The sequence below is a fragment of the Artibeus jamaicensis genome, unplaced genomic scaffold (genome assembly GCF_021234435.1).
Source record: "Artibeus jamaicensis isolate MK-2021 breed Jamaican fruit bat unplaced genomic scaffold, CSHL_Jam_final contig_908, whole genome shotgun sequence".
In the NCBI taxonomy this organism is placed as follows: Eukaryota; Metazoa; Chordata; class Mammalia; order Chiroptera; family Phyllostomidae; genus Artibeus; species Artibeus jamaicensis.
Genome location: NW_026522009.1, coordinates 3,683,324 through 3,700,132, shown reverse-complemented (window position 1 = coordinate 3,700,132; position 16,809 = coordinate 3,683,324). Strand labels below are relative to the sequence as shown.

General features: G+C 34.3%; 1 protein-coding gene across 16 annotated transcripts in view; it reads right to left on the bottom strand.

The window, feature by feature from the left end:
• ADGRL3 (adhesion G protein-coupled receptor L3) overlaps positions 1–16,809 on the bottom strand; it is a 770,297-nt gene that overhangs the window by 28,771 nt on the left and 724,717 nt on the right. For 10 of the 16 annotated variants that reach the window (XM_053655018.1, XM_053655016.1, XM_053655022.1 and 7 more), the window contains 3 exons: positions 10,416–10,541; positions 5,805–5,901; positions 3,386–3,427 (listed from right to left, as the gene is read on the bottom strand). In XM_053655018.1, coding sequence (XP_053510993.1) covers positions 3,386–3,427; positions 5,805–5,901; positions 10,416–10,541 — 265 coding nt within the window. Of the gene's footprint in view, positions 1–2,014; positions 2,543–3,385; positions 3,428–5,804; positions 5,902–10,415; positions 10,542–16,809 lie in introns of those variants that run through there. The other 6 variants (XM_053655023.1, XM_053655026.1, XM_053655034.1 and 3 more) reach the window with 2 other exon arrangements.

Here is a 16,809-nt window from a genome sequence, read left to right as displayed (position 1 = left end):
GTTCTCTGACTCTCTTTATTGATGGCATGTACAAAGGAAAGAAATGAATGGTACCGTTGCCTCAATCATGAATAAAAGATATAAAGGTAAAATAACAATAGGCATAAATACAATGACAAATCTCAAATAAAACATTTATACATGCTATAATATACTGTATTTGCACTTGTATCTCCATAGCGCTTGCTTAGAACAAAAAGGATCTCACCATACAGGCCACTCTGATGGCCTTAGTTAGCTCTGCAAGGACTCTTAGGCACATCATTAACTGCTGTTAAAAAATTCACAAATGGGTGTCTGATTCTATTAGGATCTGGTTAATATTTACAAACAGTGATTTTACAATCCTTCCTAACAGCAAGGCTTCGGGGCTGTATGACATATTTCACGCATATGAGCCAAACTGCATTTACTGACATTAATGAAGCGAATGAGCAGGAGTGCTTTACTCTAGTAGCTTCAATTTATAGAAATAATTAATTACAGTAAAACACCACTTACATGTTTTCATTTGCATTTTTCCTCAAAAACATAAAAAACAAAATATGCTTAGTAGCTTGAATATTAATGAGGTGGCAGGTGATGTATTGTGGAGTTTCTTCTGTCTCAGTGACCAGCCCGCTGGGAAAGAGAATGCAGGCTCAGAGTTTAAAAGGGGAATGAGTCACAGCTCTGCTCCACTATAGAGCTGGTCATTCAGCAGGGCTGTCTGAATCGAACTAGTGTTCTGGAGGGCAGGATAAGGCCTGAAGGAGACAGCAGAAGACAGTGCTCGCTTATATCATTATCTAAGGCAGGGAGAAGAAATATTTTACCTGTATTTCCTAAGTGCTACAACAGGGTCACAGACCAGAAGTGAAACGTGTAACTAAGGCAGATGATTAACTTCTGATTTAGAAGAGACAATTTAATTGTATCAGTTTGTATCTTTTGTTACCATCAAGGGTAGCAACACTTTAGGTAAATTATTTCTTTACTTGGTATTCATATAACAATCTCATTCATCCTACCTATTACTAGAAAATAAAAAAAAGGAAAGAAAACCTTCAGTAGTGAGTGATAAATTTTAACATCTGATTACTTGAGAACACTGGCAAGAACCAGTTTTCATTTGTAGAAAGTTTAAGTAAACTTCTGAATAAAATAGTAACAATAACGTTTATGTTTCAGGCACTGTTGGAGCCAATTAACATATACTAAATGACTCAGTGCCCTCGAGGTGCCCCTGAAGTGGGAATTATTTATACCCCTATTGTTTGGCTGTTGAGAAGTTAAGCAGTTTACTGAAATCTCTGGGTTAAACTCCATTCTCAAAACTATTTATTGTACATAAGTCAACTCCTTGCAAATGTCTATTTGATGGCACTTCTCTCCTTTTTATTTACTATGTTTCTAACAAGGAAGATCACTTTTCAGTAGGTAATGTGCCACTGAGAGTCTAAGTTTATCCTTAAAATTTATGAAAAGATTTGCCAAAGACCATCATAATTTTATTGATTACATGAATTCACTGAGAATGCAGGTACAGATCAATACAACTCTGGACCTCCAAAGGAGAATGCATTAGTGTTAATAAATACGTGCTTCACCTCTACAGATTAGTCTTCTGCCACAGAAGACTTAAATCGGGCTTATACAAGTGCAGGGTTAGTGGTCAACTCACCACGTGTAAAAATCTACACTGTACTGTGTGGGAGGTTGATGAGATGCACGAGGAGAGGTAGGGGGAAAGAAAAGCCCACGATGCTCACCAAGACATCCTTCCAAAATAAGAAATGCCTTTTTGCTAAATCTGCCACACAGGTGGGGCGTGGTTTTGCAATAAACCCACACTGCGGTGCAGGTGGGGACCACCTTTTTGTAATTCACACATCCATAACATACTGATAGCAGCGACCTAGCAAAACTTAATTTTATACTGAAATTTTTGATATCAATTCAACTGATTAAATAAGAAATGGCTATTGCAATTACATTATTCATGATGAAAAAAAAAGCCTAATAAATTCTAATTTAGAAAATCTCCCAATTTCTACATAGATCCATGAAAAAGTAGGTTTATTTAACAATTAATTGAATGACCAGAGAAATTTCTCAGCAAATGATTGATTTGTGGGTCAAACTCGAGTTTTAGAGGCAATGTTAATCTAAACTGTTCAAGAGGAGACTGGGCCAGCAGGCATTGTGGGTGAGGGGTACAGGGGTGAAAGATGACTTTACTTACACTGTTTCTACTTCTACCACAAAATTGGAGCTACTAGATATTTGGATTAGATTTCCAATAGACCTGAAAGGAGCTTGAAGATTGAGGAATGACTTGAGGTGTGTGAAAATAGTAAATATTTAAGTGAACGACTGAATAAACCCTGTGGTGGGGTTTGTGAAAACTTGGGTTTGGATCAGAGTTAACCTTACTTGAAACTCTGTATTCAAGCATCATCTTAGGTCTCTTGCAAAGCTCCTTCTACCTGGTGTGTATACAGTGGCATAGGAGAAGTGAACTTGATAGTCGTCCTAGAGTATTGGGCTTGGAGTTCTGGATCTGTGTGAGAGTGTAACATAGTAGCAAATAAGTTAGCAGGGGAAAAACATATTCGAAAATGTATAGGAAACATTTGGAAATCATGTTCATAAGCATAGATATCCTAAGGGCAGATGTAATGGAAGGTTTTAAGGGGATGAGATGACAAGTAACAAAATCCCCAAGAGAATATATAAGAATGATTATACAAATAGAAAATGATCAATAATCTTCCAAGGTCTCCTATGATTCCAAGGAGTAAAATCCCAATAGTAATAAAGTTTATCACATTGGGGAATGTAGACAGCTAATCTGATATATAAGAAAGCAACAAGATTCTTCAAGAACAGAATAATAGAAATGGGTTTTTTAAAAATCAAAACTATTGAGAAGGAATCTGTACTGCATGGTAGATACTTTATTCTTAATGGATCCCAAAGATGATAATGATGATTTAATTTTTAGAAGAATAGATGATAAGCCATACAGAATTTTGAAACAATCATTATTTTGCTGAATTAAGCAGTGGTAGGAATAGAAAAGAAAATCTTCAGTGAAAATGGGACTAATTTTTAGACAGTGTCTTGTAGTTTTCAAAGGCCAGATCTGTTCTAAAGGCAAAAGTAAGAGATTTAATATAACTAACTTAGAAAGTAAAATGGAGTTTGAATTAAAAAAAATGCTAGCTGTAAGAAACTAAGAATGAATGGGAAGTTAGAATATATGCAGATGTAAAGATGCAGTACCTAACATTTTTATTTTAATAATAGAGAATATGATCTTTGGAATAAACAGAGGTGATAATTATGTTGCTGAGGTGACTGATGTGTTTATCCGGAAAGGTGAATCTTGGACGCCACGTACCTAAATATGATACACACGCCTGAATGCAGGGAAGATAGGACCCTGGGAAATAAGACAAGATTAAAGAAGGAGGTTAAAGACTATCTGCAGAGATATAATATGAAGAAATAAAATTTTAAAGTATTCTACCCATCTAAGAAAAAAATAATGAGATGAGGATAAATTGAGGAGTTTCTGAATTGGGGAACTAGAAAATTGGTACAGGAAATCAGGAAGATCACTATGATGTCTATCACCATTAAAGTCACTGGGTGAAAGGAAGCATATACGTCTTGAAGGGGCAGATCACTGCCTGGACACACTTCAATCATCAATTCAATTTAACTCTCTCCCAAAGTCATCATTAAGGGGACTTACCAGATGTCACAAGAAATTTTTTACCTTCTTCAGTAACTTTAAGAAATGTCTTTTGAAATGAAAGATTTTAAAAATAGATCAGTTAATATAAAATGTTATTTTCTATAAATATATTTCAAATTGATCAGACTCATTTACACATTATATATTCCAAGTTGATAAAATTCTTGAGAAGGATATAAAAAGGGCTCAGCAATATTATATAATGTGGTTGACCTTAAAATGAAGGTCATAAAAATTAACCATTTAAAATAGGTTTTGCTAAATGTCTTATTCTTTTTACATAAATTTAGATCATTTTGCTAGACAAAACAATTTTACATATTTTATCCATCAGCATAGCAGACAAATAAACAGTACATCTTTAAAATCATATTATTTCATTTTTGGTTTAAACAATAATTATTCTATGGGTTCTATAATTATTAGGTTATATAGTTACTTCTGAAAATAATCTTATTAATAAAGATAGTTTTCTTTCTAGAAACACACTATAAATTTTCTCTCTATGGGATTATCTAAACTATGGAAGTAAATTAGTTTTTTAATTTTTTGAAGCATTTTTAAGTAATTTGTTCTCTACAATTTGAAAGTTTGTCAAAAGTATTCATATTTAAATAAAATTTTACAAACTAACAATAAAAAATTAAAACTAAATGTTAAAAAGAGAAGCATACTTGACTGATAGTATATACATCAAAATATTCTAGCAAATAAAAATAGATTAATAAAACAAAATATAAACACAAAATTATTTATTTTAATATATTTTCTTCATATTTGGAGGTACATTAGTATTGTGTTCTTAGCTATGCAAAAGTGATGCCAACTATTTAATATCATCATCAGATGATTGTAACTCTATCAGTATCCAAACAACGTGAAAGTCAATGAAGGTTATATATAACATAGACCCCTGTATCACATTCAACTTGGGATGCTACATGTCCTAACTTCTTTTATGTAAAGAAGATACAACTTATTTGAGTAAAAGTAATTCAAGAGCATGAGCATGTGAATCTTTCTTCACCATAAGCTATAACTTCATTAAATTATTTATTTGTATGTAGAATTTTTTTAATGTAACAAGAAGCTGACAGACACAGGTTTCAGACAAATTGATCATCATAGCTTGGTAAGAAACAATAACAATGTTGATCATAAAGTAACTTCTGAATATATGTATCAAAAATGTCTCTTTTAAAATGGTGTGATTGGAATAAATATACAAATCCCACCTGCCTAGATAAAACTATACCGTATTCTAAATATTTGCCATCACTGACTGTAGTGTATTCTAGTTCTCCACCAATATGCCTCTATGCATTTTTATTGCAGTAAGATTAATTGTAATCTCTCTCTCACACATACTATAAGAGAGTGAGAGAGAGAGAGAGAGAGAGAATAAAACATAAATCAACCATAAACAAAACAGAAACAAAATAGCACATTAAGTGAACTTCATTTAAAAATACTGAATTTTGCCTTAGGAATATTTTAATTGAAGCACAAACAAAAATTATAACATACACGTATATGTACATATAAAGTATTTTTCTTTTACATCTGTAAATATTGCATATTATCTGAATAAGTCTTTTAGATATTCAGATGCGACTTTTCTCCCCAAGTACACAGGTTGCCTTAAGTATGTATAAGACAGTGTATTTGTACTTCCACAAAGACTATGAAATTGCTCAATGTGTGGGACAATGTGGAACTCTATGATGCTTAGCAGACTATATAGCCACATAATTGCCCATTTTCACTGCTTCCAGCGAGGCCTGACAGCTCACCAGTTTATAGCAGTGGCAGATGACTAGAAAAAAGAAAGTTCTTGTTTTCTAACTTCCTTTCAGAAAAGATTTCCTGAAAATTCAGGATTGAAAGAAAAAAAGCTCATGAATAATGGAACACACTGCTATACTCAACCAGGTTTTATATCCTTGCAATATTCCTACCACATGCAAAAAGGGCCAGAAGTTACAAATAAAGCACTGAGTTTAAGAACTTCTTAAAGTAATCACAAAAGTAATAAATACAAAAAAACATTTCTAATTACCTCTGTTGAGTGACGCTGAACTGTTTACATCCCCAGTGATGAAGGAAGACTCGGACTGTTTTCGGACTGTGTCATTCCACATTCTACGGATCCGGCTCTTGATGGGGGGAAAGGAAAGGGAAATCAACACACAATGCAGGGGATTTTGACAAAAATCTTTTTTTTCCCTTTTTGAATTGTATGAGACCTTTGTTTTTGCATCTGGAAAATATACAATTTCTACATGCTTACAGTACAGGTGCATGAGAACATTAGAAGCTAAATTAATAATAATTGGTACTTATTAAGTATAATTCTAAATGCCTATGCCTAAAACAATTGTAATTATAAAAAAGAATAAATGTAACTTTCTACCAATTTAAACATGTTGAAGATGTACAGAAATGTACACAGATAGAATGTATCATTTTATTTTTCAAGATAAAACAAATAACTTTCGTTGTACTTCTCATGAGAATGGTATATTGAAATATGCATCAAATTATCAGTTTTATTAACACAATATTTAGTTCAAAAATTCAAGATCTTGTGAGAAAGAGTTGGGTGAGAAAAGAACATAGAATATTATGAAAATGCTTCTGAATTTAATTAGCATTTCCACTAATTTGTAAGAATACCAATGTTATTTTATAGGTTTCATACTATTTGACTTTTCATTTTTTTGGAAGGAGATGGAAAGAGTTGATTTATTCTTATTCATTGTTTCACAGTTTATATTATAGAGAACTGAACATTCTTCCATAGTTACTTATATTCTCAAATTCAATATTCTAAGGGCTGGACAATTCAAGAAAGCAGTGAAGCAGTTTTCCATTTGGGGGGAACTACTTTTCTGGTTAATTTTATTTTGCTATTTTGTTGAGTTATGGATCAAAAGAGTATTAACAATCTTGTGAGGAGGAAACAAAACCTTTTCAGAGGTTTTTTTCAAGGATAAATAGTTGTAAGGACTATTTATTACTGCTAGCAATAGTGAAACCAAGCTCACAAATGGGTTTTGCGCCAAGTATATCTAAACTGTTTGAAAAATAGGAGTACCCAATCTAGAAATTGGTTTTATGAATCGAGGGACATGTTTATCCTTCAGCAACACTGTCTATTTGTTGTTGGTCAGCAAACATGCACACACACACAGCAAATCTAATAAAAAAGGCACAATAAGAAAACTGGTATAGGATTAGAGACACTGAGAAATTGAGAATGTCTCCACTGAAAAATATTTCAAAGCTTCAGAATGAAATATTGGGAACAAAGCTTCAAACTAAGATATTGAGAGCAAGTATTGAGAACATCTGTTTTATTGTTAGTTGATGAATTAAAAATATTAATTAACTTTTACTATATACCAAATACTAACCTAGGAAATACAAAGGAGAAAAGCAAACCCCAAACATCTAATAATGTGCAGAAATCTCCATAGAAACATTAATCATGACAACCCACAACTATCAACAACCCAAATGACTATCAGTGGTACAAAGGATAAATGCATTATAAAATGATTACAAAGCAACAAAATTTAAAAAAAGGAACATAGGCTTCTGCAGCAATGTAGATGTCCGAGAAAGGAAACAAAGTAAAAAAGAACATGTTCTGGGTGGTTTCATGTGAATAAGTATCAAACACATGAGAAACAAAATGTAGTGACAAAGGTTGAGATAGTCATCCTGTTTGAAGGTAGATGATTGAGAAGGGTTCAAAGGGTTTCTGAGGTGCCCCCAATATTATATTATTTAACGAGGGGAGGTGTAATAATTCATTGTGTCATAAACTTAGGTTTTGTGCACTTTTGCGAATGTCTGTCATACTACATAAAGAAAATTTCAGTTGGTGCACATAAAATGGGATATGTCCTTGTCTAGACACTGAGGATATTGCACAGAAGAAGTGACATTGTAACTGAGAGTTCATGAAACTGTGATCTTGTTAGGTGACATTTATGTGAGCTGCCCCCATTATCTCATTTTCTATTAGCTTCTCCTACCTAAGCTAGCTACACCTGTTCTTTTTCCATTTTTTAGCATGCCAAACATGCGTCTACTGCAGGGCTTGGCATAGCTGTTCCTTTGCCTGGAGTGTTCTTTTGCCATATATAGATAGGTGTGGGGCTCCTTCATCAGTTTTAAGGTTCTGCTCATATTTTCTCCAAGAGACCTAACTAGGCTACCTTATTTAGAATTGTATTGCACACACTCAACTCAGCTATTACCTCCTATAGACATTAGTATTTTCTATAATACCACACGTTATAATAATTACTTGTTTCATGTATTCATATTTAATGTTCAATACCTTATGTCTAATATCTGCATGATACAGGGGGCAAAATAAATATACAATTATTCATATGGGAATACAGCAATTAATAAATGATACAAGAATGCATTCTGTTTTTTGTGTACCCAAACTGTTAACATGCTCTTGCCTATCCCTGTATTTGAGGGTATATAGAAACAGATTTTTGTCTTTTTTTAACTGAGGTATCACACAACTGAAATAGTGCCTAGTACATGGCAAATAGCATATGTGGTGTATATAATGCATAGTTTATGTCAATTCTTTATGAGTTCTAGGTCTATAACACAGCTTCTAGGTCTTGGTACTCATCAGCTTCAGGATTTGTCAAACCCTGTACTCATCATGATCTTATGTGGAAAAAATGCACTGGCATTCAGCACTTGCTCAGGACTCTTGCACTTGCTGGAATTTGTATGAGTCACATGTCACCAGCAAGAGAAAATGCTTTATCATTGGTACTCGTCAGTTTTGGCACTTGTCACTGGTTCCAGAATGAATTAACAATGAGTACCAAAGTACGACCGTATGGGGTTTTTATGTATTCGTTTCTTGAAACCTCAGGAAAACTCCCTGAAATAGGTACTCTTTTCTTCATTAGCCCTCGGGCTAATGAAAATGTCCAATGTTATAGAGCTAGGGAGTGGAATAATTCATATTTGAATTCATTTATTTACCTCATGTTCTAGGAAGTTAATGACTCAGCTCTCTCTACTCCATAATACAATAATTAAATATGAAAATAAGGAAAGGGAAAAAGTATTGCCAGCAAAAGAAAAACATATATAGTGGCATATATGTTTTATGTGGCATAAAGCCAACACTTAAAAATTCATGGAATGAACCAGGGTGAGGCTTAGAATATGGAGGGTAAAAAAAAAGCAAAGTACAGAAGACTACATATTATAAGGTATTACTTAAAATAAAGAATTAATAATGGTATACTAAGTAACATCCTTTTTGGAGATAGAAAAATATTAGAATAAGTGAAAAAAGAAACACAAAAGTTAGAAGTTTTTCTCTGGTGGAATGGCATATAGATTTATTGGGGAGAAGTTTCAGGAGGAAAAAAAACAGACTCTGGAAAACGTTCTTTCGTAACCTGGATGTTGATGCACAAGTGTTCATTTTATTACTATGCTTCTCATTTAATACATGTTACATACATTTGAAGATATCAAATATCATACAATAAAAGTAAATACACCTAAAAAGTCAATGCAAATAAAAGATGAATGACAACAATGAAAGGAAGGCCAAAGTGGGGAGGACAATGCTTCACACACGATTTTTGCACACACATACTCACACCAATCCTATACACTTCTTGGTGAACGGACACGATTGTGTGATTATAGATACTTCCAAACTTTAAAAAGTGATTAGACAGTAGTAAAAGGATAGAGGAGCAACAGGCGGATAGAGCTTTCACTTCTTAGTCTTGTTGGTAGATTTTTCTCCATTGTTTACGTAGTAGCTACGGGATTTTTATTACATGTGAATGATATCCTGTCACTTCCTTTTTTAAAAAGCCATCTCACTTGCTTTCTAAAGTAATCAAAATAAGGTCTATTCTTGCATGCTCTTACAAATACTCATGGATCTGGCTTTAGACTTTTCCTTTGAATTTGTCTCCCATTCATGTTCTCATCTACTTACCAATGACATTCTTTCTATTTTGGAATTTGCAAGTTCTCGCCTGCCTTAAGGGCTTGGCAGGAGATGTTGGAGATGTTCTGTCACCTCAGAAAATGGCTGCCAGGTTACCTACAAGTTTACAGAGTCCCTGGTGAGGGACAACACGGCCACTCTAACTAGTGCTGGGCTGATGGGAACAGCATTTAGACCCGTTTAAACAATAAGCTGCTACAGTATCCTTTACTGCCCTGACTTGTTCTTCAATTAGTGAACAATATGGTATGAGTTATAACTGTTTTTACTAAACTTACCATTTAATAAGTCAATATTTTCAGTATGTGATACACAATTATTACACTGGCTAAAAGATGCAATTAAGATATATATATATATATATATATATATATATATATATAAAATGTTAGTTTTTTATCGATTGAAGTGCTAAATTCCTTTCCTGATCTAAAATTCATTCAACTGAATCAATCTGATTTCATTATTACACAAATGGAGAACCTACATTTTATGATTTTATTGCACATTGGTTTCTTAAATGCGTGTTATTCGGTTGATGTGTAAATACTTGGGGTAAAAACTGGAGCTGATCAAGAAAGGACAGCAACCCATAACAAAATATAGGTAGAAGATGTTTCATTTTAATTAACGACCATGGTTTACCTGTGAGCCTGTGGAGTAGCGTCCAGGAGTCCGAGAACCAGATGTTTTCCCTGAGCCGATGGAACTCTCTGTACTTTTGCCGCTACAACAATGCGTCCGCAGGCACTTCCCGTACTCTTTCCTTACCTAGCCAATTAAACATCAGCTTTTGTTAGCAAGTCATTCATTTCTGCTAGGAACTATGGTATAAACTATATGGGTTTCATTTTTAGATGATATAATTAATTCCTTGCTCTACAGAAATAAGAAAGTCTGTTCAGCATATTTTTACAATATAAAATAATGATATTCATACCATCGAGCATGAAATTTTGCATACTTTAGCACACACACAAACATATACACACTTCTAATCATACCACAATACTACCTCTTAGTTCAAAGAACCAAAATGTACAAATCCTCTGGCCACCATTTTTAGGTTCATACATTTAATATGAAGTATCCTATTGGTGCAATGGACTTTACACAGAAGTCAATGAGGAATGTATGGAGAGAAGTAGGGATGGAGAAAAGGAGGGAGGAATGAGAGAAAAAGAAGAGAGGGAATATTTAAATACAGGGAAAAAAATAATGTGTTGGGCTTAAGCATTTTTTAAAATCTGTATTTCTTTGAAGTTTACTTCTTTTAAAAGAGATCAAAATTGCAACTTGAGAATATGAGATTAAATATTTTACATTTATTTTCTTATAATAGTTTTTGATTCAATAATCATAGAGAAATGTGATTGCTTTTCTTTACAGAATTGCTGATTAAATTCTTAATCATGGTTACAATATAAAATCACAGGAAAAGGGAGATAAGCATTTTTAGCGGATGTTTTTAAACCAGGAAACTATTACATCTACAATTTTGGGATAACTTTGGTCACATTGAAAATTCATATAATTGCCTATTTAATAAAACAGGATGTAGAAAAATAAATTGCAACTGCCTTAAATCATACCTCTGCTATCAATATGAACAAAAATAATCTGAACCACAGGTTTACAACCTGAAACTACATCCTGGAACATGTGATCAATTGGCTTCACAGCCACAAAACTTTATATTCATTATGAAATAACACTGTACAAATATTGTTCTTAGCTTTTTATACATTGATTTCAAACAAGTTTATACATCCCACAACTGTAGCAATGTAACATTCCAATGTAATTTTATTTCAAATAATGAATATGTGCTCTTTGAGGAATGTTATTTCTAATTAAAACCAAAATAACATATGAGTGATATATTAAAATTAGTGATCAAACCTAAAATCTTATGCATTAATATCCTAAAGCTTACTCTATTAAAGCTATAGCACACCGGAGACCGAGTATGTTCAGACTTAGCGGAAGGAGTTATGCATATACTAAGTGGTTCCTCTGTGATAGGGACAATGACAGGGAGTCAGACGAATCAAAGTGTGAAGGAGGGCCTGTTGACAACAGGCAGGGGGACCAAGAGAGGCTGCTTCCAGAAAAGGACTTCTGCGAGAATCTTCCACAGCTATGCTGGTATCAGCCAGTGTAGAGGATGAAGTTAAAAGAAGAAATTGACAAGAGACAGGAAGGCATTCCAGGTGTTTAGGACGGCATGAGCAAACTGGAGAGGCATGCTGCACCCAGGTGAGGCCTCTTTATGGAATGCAATGTCAAATTATATATCCTTCAATCTATGTCAAAGGATACTGATCTGTTTTCAAATCAATCTCTTCCATGCTACATTGATTACTAATTAGAGATAATTATTTGTATTCAGTGTGTACAAGCCAATTCATGTTTTTTGTTTTTTTTTTTTTAATAAACAAGCCTGACCCACATGCATGTGCCCAGGACATGTGTGAGTTTGGGAGCATGGGATAAAGAAACTTATTAATTTTGATCGTGAAGTCACGGGAATTATGCTAGGCCCTGTCCTCATAATAACTCTGGAAAATAATCATTACCTACATTTTACAGATAAGTAATGATGAAAATGTTAAGTAATAAAAGTAACCTGAAAGACAAATAGGTTAAACTATGTGTCTTATGTGAATAAAATCCAAAATTCATAGATGCATTATAGTCAGAAAATTCTTTCTCAGAGACCACATTTGTAATATTAATATATGACTGAATAAAGCATTATATACTAATACCATTATTACTAAAGTAACCTATTAGGTTATTTCCTTCTCTGTATCTGGAAAAAATAAGGAGTACTGCTTTAATTAGATTTGACAGAGCTTAAAATGACCTCTCCTCAAAGGTAGGTACTATCAATCACAGTTTAGAATTTGTAATGAATTCACGAGCATCTCCAAGAACCTCAACTTTGATCATAACCTACATCCTACTTTGTTTTCCTAATATACTCAACAAGGAATATTCTTTTTGGATGAGAAAGTGTTTTGTTTTTTTTTTTTACAAAGTGATTTAAATCTAAAATATTTTAGAAGAGAGACAAGAAAGAGAGAATAAAGAGAAAAAGAGCCCTGGCTGGTGTAGCTCAGTGGATTGAGGCCTGGAACAGGTCTAGGAATATGTTTCTCTCCCTCTCTCTTCCCCCTTCCCCTCTAAGATAAATATTATTAAAAAAAAGAGAGAGAAAAAGAACCACTTCCCTTCCTGTTACAAAGGCAGAAAAATTAAATATGCCACAGGAATTCATCATGGACTATTTACATTTTCCAGCAAAGTTTAAATGTTCTGAGCTGATTATATAAACAACCAGCAAATCAAGATATCTAGTGATGCTAGGTCCCACACTGAATTATATTACTCACTGGACCATGACCATGAGATATTTATCATTAGATTACAATAAAAGTTATTTGATTTTTCAATCATTCGTATACTGTAATCCACCTGATATTCCATTTTACTCCAATCAGGTATTATATGTTACTCTTTCAATATGAGGTTGTTTTAGAATAAGAAGATGGGAAAGAAAATATGCCTGACCAATGGGACATTTCTTTTAGATACTCAGGTCAGAAATAAAATAATCATGAGACCCTCTGAGATGTAACACATAATTGAATGCATAACGAAAGAAAAACTGACAACTTTAATGTCACCAGAGGAAATACTAGTGACGCAAACATGCAATCTATACTTTGATAAACAAATGACAACTCAGAGTTTGATTTTAGTTAGAGTTGGATCCTATAAACCAAAATATCTCACAAAAAGAATATTTTATATTTCTCTGATGAAAACAAATTAGCAACTACAGTGGCAGGAGCATATTGCTGAAATTCAATCAGATGGTTTTAAAAAAACCTCCTAAAAGAATTTTGATGTAAAGAATACATAAGACCCAAAGCCATGTTTAGATTTAAAGCAATCAAAATTTCAAAGGTATTTTTCACAGCCTTAGTAAAAAATCCTAAAATCTGTACAGATCCACGAAAGATCCACAATATCCAAAATAATTCTGAAAAGAACAAAGCTACAGGTATCATCATACTTATCGACTTGCAAGCATGCCATAAAGCTATAATAGTAATACAGTATGGCATTGTTATAAAAATAGGCACATGAAAACAAAATAAAGAGTCCAGAAATAAAGCCTTGTGTATATAGTTAATAATTGGCAATGAACCCAAAAATACTCAGTAGGGAAGAAATAACTATTTCAATAAATAATGTTGGGAAAACTGGATAAATACATGCAGAAAAATAAAATTGAACTCCTATCTTACACAACTCAGAAAATTTAAGTAAAAATGGATTAAAAGATTTAAACATAATACATGAAACCATAAAGTCCTAAGAGTAAAGAAAACAGAGGGGAAATCCCCTGGACATTGGTCTTAGTAATGATTTTATGAATATGACATCAAAAGCATAACAAAAACCAAAAATTAAAAGGAAAATTACATCCAACTAAAATGCTTCTATACAATTAAAAAAAACAGTCAATGAAAAGAAAAGGCAATCTATACAACAGCAGAAAATATTTGCAAATCCTATATCTGATAATGGGTTAATATCCAAAGTTTATAAAGAACTCATACATATCGATAGTAAAATCCCAAAACTATCCACTAATAAAATTGACAGAAGAAACAAATAGTTATTTTCTTCTCAGAAGACATACAAATGGCCAATATGAAAGATGCTTAAAATCACTAATATGAGCAATGCAAATCAAAACCACAATGAAATCTCACATTTGTTAGAATGGTAATCTTCATGAAGACAGGAGACAAGTGTTGGTGAGGATATGGGGAAAAGGGAACCCTTGTGCACTGTTGGTGAGAACAAAAATTGGCACAACTATGAAAAACAGTATGGAGATTTCCCACAAAATAAAAGAAAAAGGAACTACCGTATGATTTAGCAATATCCACTTATGGGTATATATCCCGGAAAAAAATCAGGATCTTGAAGAGATATGTGCACTCCCGTGTTCTCTGAAGCATTATTCACAATAGCCAAGATATGGAAACAACCAAAGTGTCCATAAATAAATGAATGGATAAGGCAACATGGTACATGTATAGAATGGAATATTTTTCAGCCAGAAGAAAAAAGGAAATTCTGTCATTTGCAACAACATGGGTAGACCTGGAGGGCATTATGTTAAATGAAATAAGACAGAGACAAAAAAAAGTATGACCTCATTCATATGTGGAATCTAAAAAAGCTGAACTCATAGCAACAGAGTAGAAAGGTGGTTACCAGAGGTTTGGGGCATGGGAAGACATGGAGATATTGGTCAAAGGATATAAACTAGGTCAAAGATGAACAAGTTTGGGAATCTAATGGACAAGATGATGGTTACAGTTAACAATACAGTATGATATATTTGAGAGTTGCTAAGAAAAGATATCTTAAATGTTCTACACAATAAGTAATTATGTGAGGAGATGGAGGTATTAGCTAACACTCCAAGGGTCATCGTTTTGCAACATGTATGTGTATCAAATTAATACACTATAAACCTTAAATTTATAGAATGATATATTTTAATTATATTTCAATCTAAAAGGAAAGAATAAGGGGGACTTCCACCAAGATGGAGGCGTAGGTGGAAACATTGTGCCTTCTCACACAACCAAATCTAAAAACAATAAAGTTTTAGCAACAATAAACATAGCCAAGCTACAGAAAATTGAACAATATGGAGTCCAACAACAAACCGCTCAGCTAAACCAGTGGTGAGAGGGGCGGAGCCAGCAGCAGAGAGGGTTGGGCCAAAAAGATCCCCGACCCAGGCATGCAGGCAGCCAAGGGCGCAGATCCCAGGTGCAGGGTAGCTAAGGGTGGACGCAGTGAAGGTGTGGGGCAGCTGGCTGACTGCACACATTTGTGTGCAGATAAACCAGTGAAGGGACGAACACTGAGACAGACTGTGCAGCCTCCAGCACAAGGCGGCAGGCTGACCTCGTTCCCACGCAGATAAACAGGCGGGGGGTGGGGGCAAGCAGTAAGGTGGATGGGGGCGGGGGGGAGGGAGTAGAGAGGACTGCTATTGCTCCCTCTCTGACCTCACTCCCACATACAGCATCACAAACCAGCAACCTGGGTGGCCCTGACCTGGTGAACACCTAAGGCTCTGCTCCTCATACCTAACAGGCACGAACAGAACAAAACATTATGGCTCAAGAAGAACAGGTCAAAGCCCCAGAGCCAATAACTCTAAGCGATGAAGAAATAGCCAAACTCTCAGATGCACAGTTCAAAACACTGGTGATCAGGATGCTCACAGAACTGGTTGATTTTAGTCACAAATTAGAGGAACATATGAAGGCTAAACTAATTGAAATGAATGGAAATGCACAGGAAACCAATAGTAATGGAAAGGAAATTGGGACTCAAATCAAGGGAGTGGACCAGAAGGAAGAAAAAAATGACCAAACAGAAAAGGATGAAGAAACAAGAATTCAAAAACAAGGAGGAGAGGCTTAGGAACCTCCAGGACATCTTTAAACGTTCCAACATCCAAATTATAGGGGTACCAGAAGGGGAAGAGGAACAGCCATGAATGAAAACTTTATTTGAACAAATAATAAAAGAGAACTTGCCCGTTCTGGCAAAGGAAATAGACTTCCAGGACATCCAGGAAGCTCAGAGAGTCCCAAAGAATTTGGACCCAAGAAGGAACACACCAAGGCACATCATCATTACATTAGCCAAGATCAAAATGAAGGAGAGAATTCTAGAAGCAGCAAGACATAAGGGGACAGTCACCTACAAAGGAGTTCCCATCCGACTGTCAGCGGATTTCTCAAAAGAGACCTTACAGGCAAGAAGGGGCTGGAAAGAAGTATTCCAAGTCATGAAATCCAAAGACCTACAACCAAGATTGCTCTATCCAGCAAAGCTTTCATTTAGAATGGAAGGACCGATAAAGTGCTTCTCAGATAAGATCAAGTTCAAGGAGTTCATCATCACCAAGCCCTTATTATATGAAATG